General features: G+C 39.3%; 1 protein-coding gene across 14 annotated transcripts in view; it reads right to left on the reverse strand.

Annotated features, from left to right (window-relative positions):
* The window catches only part of LOC121305674 (calpastatin-like), a 99,112-nt gene extending 79,556 nt beyond the window's left edge, over nt 1–19,556 (reverse strand). For 11 of the 14 annotated variants that reach the window (XM_041237434.1, XM_041237398.1, XM_041237458.1 and 8 more), the window contains exons 1-2: nt 19,450–19,556; nt 14,325–14,390 (exon numbers count right to left, since the gene is read on the reverse strand). In XM_041237434.1, coding sequence (XP_041093368.1) covers nt 14,325–14,390; nt 19,450–19,482 — 99 coding nt within the window. In that variant the 5' untranslated portion in view covers nt 19,483–19,556. Of the gene's footprint in view, nt 1–14,324; nt 14,391–18,739; nt 18,813–19,449 lie in introns of those variants that run through there. The other 3 variants (XM_041237389.1, XM_041237376.1, XM_041237408.1) reach the window with 3 other exon arrangements.
* Nucleotides 19,557–19,886: the final 330 nt, after the last annotated feature.

The following is a 19,886-nucleotide window of genomic DNA, read 5'->3' on the forward strand; positions in this document are numbered from 1 at the left end:
AGCAACAGAACATCCCTGCTGTGCATCTCAGGGCAGCTCCGCTGTGTTCTCTGTCTCCAGCTGCGTCTCTCTGCTGAGTCTCAGGACAGCTCCGCTGTGTGCTCTCCAGCTGCTTCTCTCTGCTGAGTCTCAGGACAGCTCCGCTGTGTGCTCTCCAGCTGCTTCTCTCTGCTGAGTCTCAGGACAGCTCCGCTGTGTGCTCTCCAGCTGCTTCTCTCTGCTGAGTCTCAGGACAGCTCCGCTGTGTGCTCTCCAGCTGCGTCTCTCTGCTGAGTCTCAGGACAGCTCCGCTGTGTGCTCTCCAGCTGCTTCTCTCTGCTTTGATCCAGTGATTGGGTCTTGTGTTATGCTCTGTGGCTGTATATTAGTGTAGTTTAGGGGAGTTTCCTGAGTTTAAATGCATGCCTTTGAAAGCGATCAGAACTGGTCAAAGCCAATGCTAATTAAACACATGGGAGTATAAAATAAAGTAAGCAACCACATACAAAATGCATGTGAATCTGACATTGGTGTCGACTTCAATTCGGACTGAGGGTGGGGCATTGTCTTGTTTACCACATTCAGACCAGATATACCCTAGTAGATAGTTGTCCAGCCTTTAAAGCTACAGTAGAAAGTCATGAAAAGCTTGCAAGAGAGTAACTCTGAAGCAGTCATGCTCACTGTATTGAAGCTTTGCATCAGAACTGTTACCGGTTTGGTTGTGTTTCATATCGTCACCCTGGCACTGAAAACTAATCTGCTAATGCTTATTAATGCTTGCCTCCGCCGCGGAGGAACTCTCTCCTGTAAGCTCATTAAAGTACATGCGATTGCTGATTTTCTGTTCCAGCTCAGAACTGTCCATGTGTTTTGCAAGCAAATTTGCGCTGCTGAGAAATCAGACAGGAAGCTGCCTGCCTTTTATGGCGGTGATAGATAAGATTAAAAAAGACTATGGGGCAGGACTAGCGGGGTACAGTGTATAAAATATCAGCTTACATTTAAAAAAGTTTGTCCAGCTGTTGTTGCCTTCAACAGTCTACATGCATTCACAGCTTTATTTACTCCTTCGAAACAGACTTTACATAAGAAATTCTTTAAATAATAAGTCACAAGTTACATCTTTCTGAATATGGTCCCTTTCCTCACAGTGCACACACTTCATTTCCCAATAGTTCCCTGTTGCCACACCCTGCATGTTTTATTACTTTAAATGTTGCTGAAGTTTCCGATCAGAGATGACAAATGAGGAAACTCACATCAGGACAGCAAAACGCAACTGCAGAGCACGATTTCAATGCAAATGCACATTTGTTTTCATACAGCAAATCCAGTTAACATTTAAATGCTGCTCTGCAGAGCACAGCTAGACTGCATCATTACAGTACAGAGCAGGTCCCTTCTACCCAGTTTTACAGCTGTGTAAGAGATTGCACAAGATTTCACAGTGGATAATTAGAACTGGGATTCGCGCACAAAGATATCCTGGATGTAAATCATAAGCTCCAATTATCTGTTTACCTCCAAACTGATCCTCTGTGCACATGGGTAAGATTTATGAAGTCACCCATGTTACCACAAAGGATACAGAGCTGGGTGTGACCAGTTGAGATCATGCCTGCAATTATCTCTGCACTGAGCTCCTGTGATCAGTTTGAACACAGTGTTTTATAAGGTCTTCTGGTTCAATGTTGGGCCCTAATGATTAGCAAAACCTCCTTTGCTCTAGACACAGTGTAGCACAACAGGTGAGTTGAAAGGAAGCATGGTCTTCAGCCCAAACCTTCCTGAAATTATAGGTAAAACCAACAAGAAACGTGGGGACTAGTCCCAAAGCCTGAACTCAGTTATTTAAAGAAAGTTTATTAAACAAGGTTTGTGATTCAAAAGCTGTTCAGAGTCCTGTTGAAGAAGCAAATAGCTGTCAAGATCAGCTTCATGAAAATAAAACTGATAAAGGCTTGTTAACAGGGCCCCCAAGTAGCATTTCGGCCACGGCATTAATCAATGGGAAGGGATATTTCAGTATTAGTACAGCCCCGACACAATGCGCACCCACTCTGTCCTTTAAAATATTAATAGTAAAGTGGGTGGCCCCAGAATAGTATGCTTAATAACACTGCTAATGGGAACTCAGGGCTGAAACCTTCAGAAGAGAATACAATGGGCTGATTGTCTTGGTGTTCGGATACATGAATCAATCCCCGGATGCTGTCAGCACTGAAGTATATTAAAGCAGTCACACCACCTTGTGCGTGACTAAGTAATGGAACAAATATAATTATTTGTCGAAATGTATTTGGTTTTATCCTCAAGTTCTACACGAATGCATCCATACCTGTCACCAAAGCCTTTGATATGCCATCAGTACGGTTAACCAGGTTCGGTTTCAACTATGCAAATTAAGTGGCACGAAATTATCCTCTTATGTCTTCAGTTGTTGACGGAGATTTCGGTAATCGTACAAAACAAAATCATACACCTTTGTAAAGGAAACTATCAAAAAAAAAAAAAAAAAACTAATTCCAGCATTCTATATATTATATGTTCATTTTTAGCGTGGGTGAAACTAGCGTTAACATTATAACAAAATAACCTCCATGACAGGTTAAATTAGCTTATTATAGACACTGAATAACCGTAATACCCTGTTAGGTCACTGCCTGTTATTTTATAAAATCTTTGGTCTATATGTGGGCCTCACACGTATCTACATGGGCCGGTACAAACTTCACTCATCTATCGGGAAGCTCTATTAGCAATGGTTTCTAGCGTTATAAAATATACTAATAATGTACATGTTAAAAAAAAAAACTAATCCCGGTAATTCTGTACGTGTTCACTCAGGGTCGGTCATATATACTGCAGCATAAGGTATCAGAAAAATGCTGCTGCATAAAAAAATAAAACTAGCAGCAAATTAAGAGTTTTGGGTAGCAAAATGCTACCAAATATACCTTAACCTCAAGCTTTGACAATATATACAATCTATATAAAAAATATTAAAAATCACTCCACAATATTTTCAGGAAGTTGGGTACTGCATGCTTGCCTTTTTTCTATGAGATCTGGCTCGCTGCAAAGCAGCACAATGCATTTTTGTCCCAGGTGGCTTTACACAGAGCGCACTAAGTTTGCATGCACATAATTTGGTTTGTTTACTTTTTGCTGTCAAACTTTTAAACAAAGGCTCAAGAGCTGCTGTGTTGATTCTGTGTTTTTTTATATTAATCTCACATATCACACTGAGCTTTTTCATTTGCTATTTTTTTTAAACTGTAGCGAAACTTCTAGTGAGGTGGTAAATAAGTGCAAGGTATTTTTGTCATTTCTAGCAAATACGAACATCTGATTTTTGTATCCAACTACATTAAAAAAATGTTTGTTCGAATATCTGTCCCAGAACTAATATATATAAGTGGTCAGCAGGGGTACCTGAAAACTGCGGCTGGGGTGATGCCTAATTTTGGTGGTTAATACTTCTGACCAAAGATACAACTCTTGGAATGATTTTGTGTGGGACTAACCTACAGAAATAAAATTAGTGTTATAAAAAGTTTGTTTCAAGGGCTTTCTGCTAAAAAATAATGAATTCACGTCAGTCACAGCCATAGCCGGTTGTGCTCCTATTGAGTTAGAAAGACCCCATACTATTTCAGACAGTTACAGTGTATATATGCTTTCACATGTAGGAGTTGTTCAATTTCTTAAATCACCTGACAAATAAGGGATCATCCTCTACCTTAATGCTTTGTAATAAAAAGCTTAAAGCGATAGATATATTCACCCTGAGAACAGTGGTCTTAAAATAGCCACATAGGACCCAGTCCTGAGAATCTGCATGCACCAGGTATATAAATAATACAAGCATAGCCAGGGTATTTAGCCAAAAACAATGCTCTCTGTCTATTAAGCACAGAAGTCCCTGTGCTTTAAAAATTCATCAAGCACAAATTCAGACAGGAAACTAACTGCATTACATCATGTGTATTGGGTAACGGGAGGATTTCAAACTCATAACTATCGGTCAGCAGCCAATCTGTAGTGAGACTGTTGTTTACCATGGCAACCTAAACATCAACACCTTGTAATGAAAACCATTCCCTGCCTTTCACTGCCAAGTGTACCACAGGGTTATGAAACTACAGGCTCAGCTAGGCCCCCTTAGTTTGCAGCCTTGAGCTTAGCTAGCAGGCGATTTATTTATAGCAAAGCTGCAGGATTCTCTGAAGTAAAGTTAACTATAATTAACCAGCCAGCCTCATTTATCTAGCCATGAAAGAAAACCAGGGGCTTGCAGTACCTTTTCCACACTGTAAATATTGAAGCCTGGTTGACAGAACTCACAAAAGAAAACCCTGATGTTTCTGTTTAATGATTGCCTGCCTTGTATGCAGTGCTATAAATGTTTGTGCAACACAAAGCCAACTTTGAATGCTATTGTTTTTTTTTTTTTAAATTATGAATTCTATTGAAATGCAATCTGAAAAGATGAAAATAAATCTAGGGCAACAGTTCAGTTGTGGTTTAATAACTTCCCGTACCTTTATACTTTGTTACAAGGTTTGTATATTATTACAATACTCAAACACCTGCCCATGTAATATAAATCAACAGTAAATGTTGAAGTTCATGGAACTCTAGCCCTGACTGGAGGCCAGTGATTGACTGCAATGCCACTGTTTGTGCTGAATGCCTCTGATGACATGACAGGGGGTTGCACTGGCAAAGAATCCTCTCATCTGACAGTCTCCCTAGTGATGAGATTAATTCTGCAGGGTCATCAACAGGTGGCAGCATTCCATCAACACTGCAGATGCGTTCCACCAGCCAGCAGAGGGAGATATTGATTACACATTTCCTGGCAATGCACACACAGGAGTATGAAAGTGTCACATTCCTATGCCAGGAAGGTAAAGCAAAGCTTGCTGGAAAGTGAGCATACAAGTCTGCTAAATGCCTACAGGTCAAGGGGGATTCCAGAATGTGTTTTATTTATTTATTTTTACATTGGACAAGTTAAACTACTGGCAGTCCAAAGACTTTGTGATAATCAAAGCTTACTATTAATCTGATATGGATCAGTGTACAGTACAAAAAAAACTAAATTGGACTTGTGTCTTCTACTGCACACAGAGACACAGCAAAAGCTGTGGTTCTGGAGAGCCATAAATGTTTACCATGGAAGTAGGCATATTCATTCTGCAGTTTTCCACTTGCTTTATTAACTTTGATATACTTTTACAAGGGTCAATTTCTCAGTGTACCTTAGGGGCTAAAAGTCTTATGTGGGAGTTACAGTTACTTACAACCTAGAACCGCTGTACAATCAAACGCAGCAAAACATTGCACATAGAATTAAAAAGCAGTGACCATAGTACCATACATATCCACACACACACTATATATACATACACATAGTGCATAGAGAAATTTGTAAAAATCAAGTACATTATAGAAGTGATTATTCAAGTTGCAACAGACTCTGAAAAGCATAAAAGAAACATCCGAGCCTTAGCAATGTGAAACAAACACAGCCGGTTGAAAAGTAGAGTAGTGAAGATCCCAACAATATAATACAGGAACTACACAGCGAGTGTCTGTCGAAACATGCTGGACAACACCTTGATTTCACAGTCATTCATGTAAAGCATTAACTAAAATCAGCCACGCTAAAGACAAGGGTTTTTAATTATAGACCCAGAAATTAAAGTTTTTAAACACTTTCATGCCGTTTTATTATTTGCAAAAATAAAATTAAAAAAAAAACAATAACCTAACTCCCACAACGAGTACTAAACTGAACAGTTTTTTCCCCTAAAAATCGGACGACTAAGCTGTTAACCGACTGGAAAACAATTTTGGAAGCAAACAAAAAAACAAAACAAGGTTTACATACTACCTTTATTTACTTTTTTTTTTTCTCAACCACATCAGTCTCTCCACACTGACAGCCTCTCTCCTTCTCCCAAACTGCCCTGAACAAACATTTTGCCCCTGTAATATACCTGCCTGCTAATTCCAGGCAGGTTACACTAATTAAATCAATAAACAAATTAGAACCAACAATTAATTAAACCTGTGGCTATGAAAACACAGCCACACCCACACACATTGATCTGGCAAGGACAGACATTAACCCTATCCCTGCCAACCACCAACACATTCTCTTCAGGCAGGGACTTGCCCTGCCACAATCTATCTATCTAGATATACATTACATATTTTGACAGAAAAATGGTCAAGCATTTTGTAAAGTAACCAAAAACAAAAATTTCAAACAGTATATAAAAAATGTAAGCCCCCTAAAAAATTAATTTACATAAAACTTGAAAATAGCTGAAATACGCACTGAAAAATCAATAAAAAACGAAAAACAGAAGCCCTAATTATAAACAGCAGTTACTGTATAGCTGAATTATAAACAGCAGTCACTGTATAGATCATTTATAAACTGCAGATACTCTATAGCTGAATTATAAACTGCAGATACTGTATAGCTGAATTATGAACTGCAGATACTGTATAACTGAATTATAAACTGCACCGATACTGTATAGCTCAATTATAAACTGCACCGATGACCATGCATCTACATGTTTCTGTTCTACAGTGTTCTGTTGTTGATCTGTTAATCAAAATGAATGATCAGTTGTTTTTTTTCGCAATGAAAATGACCCTGTTCAACTGTCACTATAATTTATTTTAAACCCTTTCTCCACAAGATGATCCTACTGTGTATTGTATTTAAGGAAAAGGAAGTCAAGATGAAAAACGTATAATTTATAATATGCAAAGAAGGAAACATTTAAGACGCAGTGTGGGTTTTTCAAGGGGTGCTTTTGGATTTTCCTATCTAATAAAACTCAGCCGCTCTTTCAGAAAAGCTTTGGGTGGATGTCTGGAGAATCTGTTTATCAGAAAAACTATAGAAACGAACTGAGAGCCAGCCTACCAAAACAGCCCATCAGATTTCCTGCCCATTGTGACTCAAACCAACTTGCAACATGGAGATATAGCTTTTATATATCACAGAATACAAGTAGGGGATTCTAACAGCATATCAAATATGTGAGGGACAGCCCATTTACACAAAACTATGTGCTACTGTGACAGAGACAGAATGATTCTTGGTGTTAGATCTCCCTCTCGCGGGTGTGAGGGTGCTGTGTAAAAGGAACAGAGTACTCTTAGCTAAATGGCACGACAATTTATTCCTTAGGGTAGGTGGAACTTGGTCATTTAGGAGGGGGGTGGAGCTATGGCTCGGGCGGGAAACGGCGTGGCATTCAAGGATTGGAGAAGCGGATGCGCTCGTTAACCTAGGGGTCAGCAAGGATAGAAATAGGGAGCATAGTGTAAGTGTTCTGTTCCTTGGTAAATGGTTAGTGAACCTACAAGGAGTCTGTGTTGCCGTATTGTGAACCACAAGTTTTGTCTTGTGTTGTTAGTGTTTGTTAACTGTTGTCTGTTTTTTAACAGACTACCAGTTGCACGATCTGGAGCTGTAGCGAAAGCCAGCCTAAACCCAGACATCACTTTCACCCCTGCATTTCACAGAGAACTGTATTTACACCACTAGCACTTATTCACTGTCACTAAGAACTGTGTTTGTGTTTAGTGTTTGTGTGTTAAACTGGACTTTTGGTTGTGGGTCAAACCCGTGGGATTTTTACAAACACAGTGATACACGCTGCTGTATTCACTTCCATCATTTATTATTTACAGGTGTTTGCCATAAGGCTCTGGACATTGCATTTAACGTCAATAAACACCCTTGGACCTGTTCGTAATTGTCTGTGTGATTCTTACTGGCACTGCACTTACATGTACTCACTCACCACTTTGCCACAGCTACATATCCAGGACTTACATTTCCATTTATACAAAACTATGTGCTGCATATCCAGGACTTACATTTCCATTTTGTCCAACCATTGTACCAACCTATGACTGACAAAGCAGAGACTGAAACATGCTGGTTATTGAAGAGGAAAGTCATGTTTTAGAGAAGTAGTATTTTATCAGTGTTGTCAAACGACATGCACCGACTTGTACAATGTTTTTGGCAGCTGTAGAACACGCTTATTTATCTTGCCTCACGTTCAAGGGCAGGGTTGGAAACGCTAGAGGGAGGCAGACCATTATTCCTGCTTTCACACTAAAAACCTGAAGGCTCATCTTACTGATAAGCTGTGGAAAGCATTTAAGCAAGCAATGCCAAAACAATAAATAAAACAGGCCTGAATGCAGTGTGCTTGCTAATTTAACATTTAATCAGCTCTTCTCCCTATTTCCAGTATGCTTTATATTTACCAGAATATATTACCATACTTTACAACCACATTTTGTTACTCTACACTTTGCTGTGCTTTTACTGTGGTAAATTTGATATTAATCCAGAAAGTGCCAAATCAGATTTTCTTTGAAAAATATCTGAACACAAAAGTTGTATTTATACTTCAGTTTCTTATTTTATATTAACCTCACAGAAGTATCTGACTGTGATGAGTCAAAGGGATTTCGGTCTGTGATTCAGCCTCCCGACAGTAGATGGCATCAAACCAATGGACAAGGTTTTACAACCTCATCGAGAGTATGCAGCTGCGTATATCGATGATGTAGTCATTTATAGTTCTTCCTGGAGAGAACATTTGACTAGATTAGAAGCCGTCTTACAGTCTCTGAGGAGGGCGGGGCTCACAGCGAACATGGCAAAGTGCGCTATTGGAAAAGAAGAAACTAAATATTTAGGTTTCATAATGGGTAAGGGTAGAGTGAAACCGTTGGTTTCAAAAGTCCAGGCTTTGTTGGATTCACCGGTACCTACCATGAAAACCCAGGTGAGATCACAGTTAGGGTTGGCTGGTTATTACCGCCGCTTTATTCCACACTTTTCCACTATAGCCGCCCCTCTCACTGATCTCACTAAAAAGAACGCTCCAAATAAAATTAAGTGGACTGCAGAGTGTCAGACAGCCTTTGAATCTATTAAAACTAATTTGAGTCAGGCCCCAGCATTAATAAGCCCGGATTTCAGCCGAGAGTTCGTCCTGCAGACAGATGCATCGCAGACTGGTCTGGGGGCGGTTCTGTCCCAGGAGAGAGATGGTATAGAACACCCAATACTATACATCAGTCGGAAGTTACTGCCCAGAGAACAGAGGTATTCGGTAGTGGAGAAAGAATGCCTGGCAGTGAAATGGGCAGTGTAATCTTTAAAATACTATCTTCTGGGACGACCTTTTGTACTCATCACAGATCACGCTTCTTTAAAGTGGTTAGACACGATGAAGGATTCAAACGCTAGGATTACGCGGTGGTACCTGGCGCTCCAACCCTTCGCCTTTCAAATAAGGTATCGTGCAGGTAAGTTACATCAAAATGCTGATTTTTTTTCCCGGGAGGGAGGGAAAAGGGAAGGGTTAGAGGTTTCCGAGTGTTCCTTCGGCTCCACTCTGAGGGGTGGGATATGTGATGAGTCAAAGGGATTTCAGTCTGTGATTCAGCCTCCCGACAGTAGATGGCATCAAACCAACTCGGGACTTCCCTTACCAAGATCTCGTGACCATGGCAAAAGTCATCTTTTTGAGGGGCGGCACCTTGGTGAGGGGCGGAAGTACGAGTATGTAAATTCCAGCCACTGGAGTCAAGTGAAGGATAAGGACACTTGTCAGTTGGGGATTGGTGTTCCACTGACTACAGAGGCGGGACATTACATACTAAAGGGAACGTACTACTGTGTTCGGGGTTGGTCCGAAAGTAAAATAGGCGGAGTAACGAGTGGAGGGAGAGACTAGTTTGGTGCAGCGGGATTTTTTGAAAACACTAACATTTCTTTTGTCTTTTTTTGTTTATGTATGGTTTGACACGAAGACGATTAAAGACAAGTCATCACGGTTTGTTTTGGATTTCACCCCTGCACTCCTTCCCTCACACCATTTTGTTTTCTTTTGTTATTTAATTATTTTGTTGTGTATAGATAATAAATTATTTTATTTCTGTACATATAAATTACTGTCTGGACATTCCATTTAATACACTCTCGCCTCACACTGACAGACAATACATGCAGAATTAAGTTACATTTACACAACTTTTGCAGTTAACAAAATTAATGTAAGTTACCATAAGAATATTGTTAAAAGAGAATTTAAAAAACAGGTAAATGCCAGCTAAAAATGCTACAAAAAATTACAAAGCAGCCTGTCCTCAAATGAGGACAATGACACTTTTGGCTATAATTACGTAGTTTTGCATCACCTAGAATTTTATAATAATAATCTTTATTTTTATATAGTGCCTTTCATAGTGGACCACCACTACAAAGCGCTTTACAAGATACGAGACTAGGTTGTGTGAACTATCCATCAGCTGCACAGTCACTTACAACAATGTCTTACCCGAAAGACGGAGCACAAGGAGGTGAAGTGACTTGCTCAGGGTCACACAATGAGTCAGTGGCTGAGCTGGGATTTGAACCCGGGACCTGCTGGTTACAAGCCCATTTCTTTAACCACTGGAACACACAGCCTCCTCAAATTCTACTATTTCATTTATCATGTAATCAAACAAAACTACAAAATTACATAGCAAAAGCCTACCGGAAGCCATAATAGTAGTAGAGTATTTCATGTTAGATTTTAAAATGTCACAATTTTCAATTTGTATCAGTTTTAGGTTTAGTATAGGGCAAACCAAAGTGGAATGTAATTCAATAACTTATAGTAACATTATTCAGCAGGTTTCATTCGACTATGAAGCTAAATTAGTTAATTCTCTAGGGTGATGCAAAACGCTACACAATATGCTCTGGGATCATACTGTCACAAATAACGTTGAATCAGCTAGGCTGGTCAGTAAAACACTGAATCCTTTTGTATGGAGAATCTCAGTAGCTAAGGCTCATGGTTCATCAACTGATTCAGATTCAGTTGTATTGAGTTTGCCCACTGATGATGATAAACGAACTATAAGTTGGGTGCCTGCTGATGTGAATAACAGCGAGTTTTGGCCCCCTACTGTATTCTGGATGAATGGCATCCCTTCTAAAGTGTCTCTATGTGAGCAGAAAGAAATGTATAGTAACAGTGTGTACAGATCGAGAACTATTGTACATGGTGCAGAAGTAACCCTGACACATAAATTAAAACATAATCCTCTTGTTAATTGTGCATGTAATATGTGCCAAAGCAAGTCATCAGTGACTGGGCTCAGACTTTGTCCGGCATGCAGTCATTTGGCTAAACACTATAGAATCTTGTTTGAATGCAATGATTCTGTAGGTGTTTCTTTCTCTCATTTAAATGTAAACCCAAAAAGAGCATGAGTTGTGAAAAGGTCACTTAGTGAAATGGGCGCATCTGGGAAAATTAGAATGTGAGGAAGGTGTCCCTGCTAAGAGTGTACAAGTGTCTTGTAGGTACGAAGTCAAGGCCATGGCGACTCACACCTGTGATGCGAGACGATGGATTCGAGAGCCTATTGTCGTGTTCGCTGAGCCTACCCGAGTGGAACCTGAGACCGAAGTGGAGTCTTGTTGGGAGTGAGCTGAAACCCCGGACATGGATTGGAGAATTTAAAATGAAATGTATTAATGCAATAATATGTGTTATAATCTTTTGTAGTGTTTGTATAATCTTTAGTTTGGAAAATTATGTAAATGTGTAATCAAATGTAATGTTTAATGCTACTCTAATCAATAATTGTGAAAATCATGCGTTCTTTAGGTATAAAATGATGCCGTAAGAAACTGGTATAAAATAATGCAGTGAGAAACTGGTATAATTTCATACCTAGCCAGCTTTTGGGCAGTGGCCAGTTTTTAGGCGGTTTCTTATCAAGATGGGCTTGATTCCCAGAATTGAATGCTAAGTTTCTGCAGCACCCTTTTTAGCCTAAGAAAATGTTGTTAAATGTTGAAATAAGGTTTAATATGCTTGCTTTTCTCTATAAAGTATTTGTGCGTGTAAGACCATATGCTTAACACTGCCTGTTATAATAATATACATGCAATTGTTTCTCATCAAGATAAGTTTACATTTAAAATAGTTAGTAATCGTGTTCTATAGGGAATAAACTGTCTAGTTTGACTCCAAAAGATGATGCAACATAAAGAGATGCTGTTTGAAATATAAAATAAGAAGCTTAAACAAATAATAAAAAGTAATTTTAAAAGTAGAGGATAGGTTTTGGAAGAAAGTAAAAACTTTATAACTTGCTGTGAGCCTGTCTTAAAGTCATGCCAGAAAGTGAAGGGATAGTTGGCATGAAGAGCGGAGTTCTCTTATCAAACAGCGTCAAGGTTAGAGTGTCTTCTCACCACAGAAAAATTGGAAAAAACCTTGTTAAAACCGGTTTTAGCTGGTTTGTGTGCCGCTGAAAAAAATAGGAGGTCGTCCGCAGTTTAGCTGAATTCGTGCTGTTAGGAAACTCATAGGACAGAGACATTACAATCTTAACTCTACATTAGAAAAACATAAGATGGAAGTTCCCTATAATATCTGTTAAGCACACGCCTGTAAAGAGAAAAGGAAAACTAATTTGAAGAATAGAATGGCATGAGGGAATATATTATTAGACATTAATACATATAATCAACATAATCATAACTAATAGTGTTGTATATATTTCAAACAACACATATATTCAACAGTAACATTAGTGTTGTATATACTTCAAACAACACTCATATTCAAAATATTATTTTCTTTGTTTCACCTAACTTTTTAGATAAAGGAGGGGTCGAGAAATGAGCGGGTGAGATCATGATCGGATGTGTGGACCAGGTGTCATATCTTGAAAAGTTGCTGACACAAGGCTCTAAATTTTTAGGCTGTTGTGTGCCAAAGAGATAAGAATTGGACTTGATAAAGATTCTCCATGTATTCCTATGGAGACGAATCCTATAAAAACTCACACTTTTCGCAAAGGGGCACCACAATCCAGACCTTTGTTTGACAGGGTGAAGTGGTCCATCACTTGCAGATCTCCACCAGACTGATTCCTTTGTTCACGCTACTTTTCCTTATAATAGGAGGTAAGCATATTACTAACATTGTTATATCTTACATGTATTGGTTGTATTGCTATAAGGTTTTGAAACTATGTTTTGGTTTTAAGAGAGTGTTATATTGAATGAAACTGAAATGTAGAAGTGGGTGCTTGTAGACTGCGTGTATTGGAATTTGGTGGTCTGATCAACCTACCTTTCCAATATTAAAAGCATTTTAATAAAGCGAAAGAGCATTGCTCCGATTCGTAAAACTTAAAATGAATGAGTCTTGAGTGTCTTTCTTTCCGATTAAATAAAAGGTTATATGGACATACTTACAGCTCATCCAGTGCTCGAACATAAAACCACTAGGAGTTTATAACATCTCTGTCCTCCTAACGTCTCCCCTGAGTTAAGAGTGTGTGCAGAGTGAACAGAAAATAAATAAGACCGAATAAAAAGAGTACGTGAAAATCTGCGAAACGCAGCAGACGTGGCAATGCCTACTTTGAACTGCTTGTGCTAAATAGAGAAAAATAGTTCAATTGCAGTTCTGCAGTTTGATAGTGACTGTACAAGATCCTGGAAGCGTCAATGGTCCTGGAACATGTGCCTCGGGATGAAGCAGAACCCGGAGCACTGTGACCTCAATCCGCAGGTACAGAGAAATTCTCATACTCACTACTCACACTGAATTCAGCAAGTTTCATTACCCTGAATTCTCACGGCTGCATTTAAAAGTGACATGATGTGCCTCTAGAACCTGTGCGCTGATAACTTCACTCTGATGGAAAGGGCCGCAGTTAGTCAGATTTATATTGGGCAGGGCTGACCCGAATCAGACTTGATTGTTAACCAAAGTATTCAAACAGCTGACCCTAACTATCCCTTCAACTGGGTTGAGTTAACTAGGGGGGGCAACTTTTTCACACCTGAAGATTGCATGTTTGATTACCTTGCACACAAAACAAATGAAAGAAGCATCAAACTTTGGTGTCATTTTTTTCTCTCAGTCTCCCTCTGTATACCACTACAACCCACAAAAAGATCTGACCAAATTCAATGTGAAAAATGTGCAAAAATGCAGAAAATCAGACAGGGGGCAAATACTTTTTCATGACACTGTATATATATGTAACTGGGCGGAGACTGTGGCAAACCGGCGACCCTGCACCGCAAACACCTTAAAAATGTAACAGAGCCAGGCTCATCTGCAGTCCTGCTTTTACTGTCTAACCTCCTCTCATGTCACCAGTGGAATGGCAGTGTATCACACAACACTGCCTGTTGCATATGTATTTCAATTTATTTACAACAATCAGCTACAATCAATGAATGTACAATTTACCTGCACTCCAGGTCTACCTCCTGCCTTTGACGTGGTGGCTGCAGCTTGAGCCTTCTTCTCAGCTTGCTGTAAAGGGGAAAAAAAACAGTGTTTGTTCATTTTAACATGCTTTTCTAAAAGTCCAAACCAGCAACACTGGCCCCTACTCGCACAACGGTAAGGATTATATTTATTAACATTGTCTTAGGCTAAACAGTAACCATCTCCAACATAGTGAAGGGGTTTAGTGAACTAAAACCCTGATTTAATTAATCATAATGGACAAAAGGAGTTTAATAAGACACACCTGAGCTTGTTACCTATATATACACACTGTGTCGTAAAACCTGGAATGGATAAAACTGCTATGCATCAGGAGTCTGTGGCAGGGTGAAAGCCCTGCATATGGAAATAGTGTGTGGGGGAATACAAGGTTGGCAGGGACGGGGTTAAATCTATCCCTGCCAACAATCACAGGTGTGGCCATTCCTCAATTAGGTCTTTGGTGCTAACTGGGGAATGGCCACATGTATATAAAGGAAATACAATTCTTTGTTTGATGGAGGGAGTTTAGGTGAGTTTTTGGAATTGTGTTGGTGTTTCAGAATGGTACTGAAGGCTAATGCCCAGCCCACAAGTGTGTATTACTTAGTGTAAACTCTATTTTGACCCTCATGCTCTAGTTGTTTGTTTATTATTGTTTTCTCCCCCTGTGGGTTTAATAAACGTGCGCCACCAGTACTTTCGCTGCAGCTTTTCAAGCGTCAGAGTCTCATTCCGGACGCTATCCTGCTACATGTGGTGTCAGAATGGGATTCAGAAGCTTTCAAATAACGTTAATATGTATCTTAAATGTCCTGGTTTCTATGTGCTTGTTGTCCCTTTTATTAATATACTGTCACTATCAATGCTGTACACTGCACTTCTTGCTGAGCGCACTTTGTTTTCATAGGAAAATCAATACGATTAGAAAGGAATGTGTTGACGCGGCTATTCCATATTGAAACAACTTGGAGCTACCGCTCTTTCTTCGAGCTTTGGTGACACCTCATTTTACATCTACTGCAATTAGGAGTCTGGGGCAGTACTGGATGCTGGTCTTAGTTTTGAAGCTCATGTTTCTTCTGTGGTCTAATCAGCGTACACGTACGAAACATTGCTAGAGTTCGTAAATACCTTTCTTTACAAGATGTTGAGGGTGTGGTACATGCAATTCTCTCTTCACACATTACTAACACCTGTGAAACATTGCTAGAATTCGTAAATACCTTTCTTTACAAGATGTTGAGGGTGTGGTACATGCAATTCTCTCTTCACACATTACTAACACCTGTGAAACATTGCTAGAGTTCGTAAATACCTTTCTTTACAAGATGTTGAGGGTGTGGTACATGCAATTCTCTCTTCACACATTACTAACACCTGTGAAACATTGCTAGAGTTCGTAAATACCTTTCTTTACAAGATGTTGAGGGTCTGGTACATGCAATTCCCTCTTCACACATTACTAACACCTGTGAAACATTGCTAGAGTTCGTAAACACCTTTCTTTACAAGATGTTGAGGGTCTTGTACATGCATTTCTCTCCTTACACATTACTAACACCTGTGAAACATTGCTAGAGTTCGTAAATACCTTTCTTTCCAAGATGTTGAGGGTCTGGTACATGCAATTCTCTCTTCACACATTAATCACTGTAATGTTCTATTAGCTGGGTTACCTGCATGACTAGTGAACAAGCTACAACTTGTTAAAAATGCAGCGGCATAAATTCAGACTGGTACTGAACATATCACACCGGTTTCATTATGCCTGCATTGACTTCTGATTAGTTTCCACATCACTTATCCATCCATATACTGTAACCCTGCCTGGACCTACAGTACATAGCAGAACTGATCCATCCATATACTGTAACCCTGCCTGGACCGACAGTACATAGCAGAACTGATCCATCCATATACTATAACCCTGCCTGGACCTACAGTATATAGCAGAACTGATCCATCCATATACTGTAACCCTGCTTGAAACTACAGTACATGTGTACAGTACTGTAACCCTGGCCACCAGTTTCGATCAACAAATTCAGGGTTACAGTACTGTACAGATGTACTGTAGGTACAACAAATCAACAAATTCACAATACGCACACCTTACATAAACAGTTGTAGCAAATCATGGGAACATGTCACAATAAAATAAAAAGGTATTTATGTACCCTTTAAGTTATGAGAGTCCTCTGCTATGTGAAGTCTCTGCTACGAAGGTTGTGTTTCCAGATATACTGCTGCAAACACTGTGTGCAAAGTGCTCTTTTGACTCTTTTGTGCATTGTAGCTAAAGACTCACAGTTAGAATCCCAATCTAGAAAGAAGCCATTTCAAATGAAAACAAAGTATTAGTATCTCAATTATTGCCAGCACGTAACAAGACGATGTATACAAACTGTCACTGAAACAATCTAGATTCTAGAATCAAAATCTGACAACCTGCATACTGCACTGAGGTAGGTGCAGTTACAATGGTGCAGGTGCAGTAAAGTGTAGTAAACCTTGGTAAATGGTAAAAGTGTGGTGATAATGGTGAACGCAAGGCAATGTCAGTAAATGTGAGATAACATGTGCAAAGGTATGATTCAGAATCACTTTCAATCCTCTCCTTCAAGCACCATGTTCTGCCTCGCCTATTATGAATTAGCCCAGTTTCACTGATATGAGTTCAGTCATTATGTGTGTAAGGTGGGGCAGGGAGGGGCACCCATGTGGAAATGTTCAGTGAAGCACCGAGGCACCTGCTACTAGTGAAAAAAGACACACAGGAGGTCAATGAGGCAGCCAATAAATGAGCTTGATATTTTCTGAGCGGACTAAACCGATTGTAATAGAAAGGGCAAGGAACAGCAAGAACTGATGGCTTTTTCATGTTTACTTTTTCGGTTCACATCTATGGACAGCAAATACTAAATAAAGACACAAGTGGGCGAAATCTATTTTATTATCCACCTAACGACTGGGATTCAGCATCTTTGACAACAATAAACTGTGGCACGGACAAGTCAGTAATATTGTTCCATTCAGATAAACTATAAGCTGCTCCAACACATAAAAAAAGGATTTGTTTAATAAGGTTTGTAAAACAATTAGACAATATTTTTCTAAGAGTGACAGTGCCCTCTCGATGAAGCCTCTATCGTGTGGCAGTTGACCTTCACTTTTGTTGGCACCGTCGCCTTCGTTAGCGCCCTCGTGACCACACAGTAGAGCCTCCATTGAGAGGCACTATTACTAAATGAACATGCTGTTTTTGATGCTGTTTCACATAAGAAACACAGATGTTAGGCATAAGAATTGCCCATTTGGTCCAGCACTACCTTTTCAATATGCCGTGTCCATTTCCCACCTCCAGTTCATTCATTACCTGAGGTTTACTGAAAAGAATAAAACCATCATTGATTTAGGACAAACTACCCTAATGCTAACCTGACACTGACATGCTCTCTGTCTCCATTCATTGTACAGTTCACATAGCAAGCAAAAAAAGACCTCACCTCAACTACCACTGCCCCAGTGGAAACTCTATAATGCTCTTTGGCTTGTATTACTTAACACAAGTCAATGCCCAAGTGATATCATAATTGCCTCAATCAGCTATCTTAATTAAACACTGTAGCAGAGAGGGATACAGAGAACCGGATTATATTAAAATAAAGAGCTTTACAATTTAGGCTTTACCAATCAAACAAGACTATATGAAACAGTACTGTACCATTAAAACAAGCGCCCACTGTTTGCCAAACAATATAACTAACAGCATTGACTAACCAAACTGGACTTTGGCAATCTTCTTAATTATTGCCTACTGTACAGTCAACTGTATATTGCTGAATGCAATGAAAAATAGGGGTCTAAATTATAACATAAGATATATCATATATATATATATATATATATATATATATATATATATATATATATATATATATATATAGGCCATATACTATATATATTAATGTATTCAAGCTAAGTTTAATTTGAACAGCTAAAACTAAGTTAGATTTGTTTTCATATGTTCTACATTAATAATACAATGCAAGTGAAAGCATTTATTATTATCAAAACTGGGGGCATGTATAAAAGGTGTGCGTTCACTTGAAGATTGGTTGTTCGCAGCCTATACTCTTAATCGAGGAAGAGGCATGTCAAATAGCAAAATGTGCACACACGAAAAAAAAAAAAAAAAACTCTCTCAAGTCTAGTTCCAATAAAGCTTAAGGCTTATCTATCTGCCGGGCGTTCAACATTCAAAACTCCCAACCCGACTCTCACCGGCACACCTTCCCAACAGCATTCCTGACCTGACCTGCTGTAGTGCCTGCACTTCGTTTCCCTGAAACTACTCTCAGCAGTTGACACTAGTAGTTTATTGTACTTACTCTGACTACCCAATACCTTCCATAAGCCATTTTTGCTCGGGTAGGTTTGGAAGTTCCTGTTACCGCACAGAAGGTAAAAAAAAAAAATGACACAGCAGGAGTTCCTGATGCTCACTATTTCATCTGTGTAATACAGTAACACTGCATGCAGAAGTGGACAGGCTCGCAGTGCCAAATGGGTGTATTTTCCTGATGATGTCAGGCACATTTCTCTGCCCATTCTTAGTGAGCAAGTTGTTTTTAATATTGTACCTTGAAGTTAGTCAAAATGCCACTCCCAACATCCAAACTAATAATTTTCATGTCACTTGGTTACAACCTTACGCGTGTTTCAAAAGAAAGATAATACAGTTGAGAAAAAAAAAGCAATTATCTAACTTTTTTTTTTTTTTTTTGTTCACGGAGGTGACATAAGCACGTTAATTTACTGTTATTAAACGGTACTATTTATATTGGGAAACACCTCCGAGAGGGGTTCACATTAAGCGCTGATTTTGTAGTAATAGCCTATAATGTGGTATTATTAACACGCCCTTAACGTATTGGTGAAGTTATGCACGTTCTGTTTACCCGTGCAATCTCTGCTCGAGACCACTGCGAAGGCGAGTTCTCCTTCAGCAAAAATAAAATAAAATGGTGGCCTGCAAAATCATACAAGCAGCATTCTGAATTTTAAAACAACAAAAAAAGAGTTAGTAGTTTAAACTTACCCCCTTAGACTTTTTTCTGCTTTTATTTGGCATTGTTGCTGCTCCTGCTAGCTCGGATACACAAGAACGGCGGTTGACTTGTAAATGGCTGTATGAAAAGTTTCTAGCTAATTTATATATATATATATATCTGCCACCAGTCAAAAAAAAATGCCCCTCCCTCTTTTAAATTATGACTCAGGTTTTTTTTTTTTTTTAATGCATTTATAAGCACTAACTTGTCAGGGGTAAACCGGTGGAGCAAGGAACTCGAACCCACACACTTTAGAAACAAGTCGAGCACTATGATCTCGCATTCCTTCACTCGAAATGAGCTGCCACGGCACAGCGGGCTGCTTACTGTACATCGTTCCAGTAAAATACTGGACCCACCTATTGCATTGGAGTCGCAGCTAAAAAAGACAGAGGCGCTCCGTTTTTTACCTACACAGACCGTG

This window comes from Polyodon spathula, chromosome 2, assembly GCF_017654505.1.
Source record: "Polyodon spathula isolate WHYD16114869_AA chromosome 2, ASM1765450v1, whole genome shotgun sequence".
Classification (NCBI taxonomy): Eukaryota; Metazoa; Chordata; class Actinopteri; order Acipenseriformes; family Polyodontidae; genus Polyodon; species Polyodon spathula.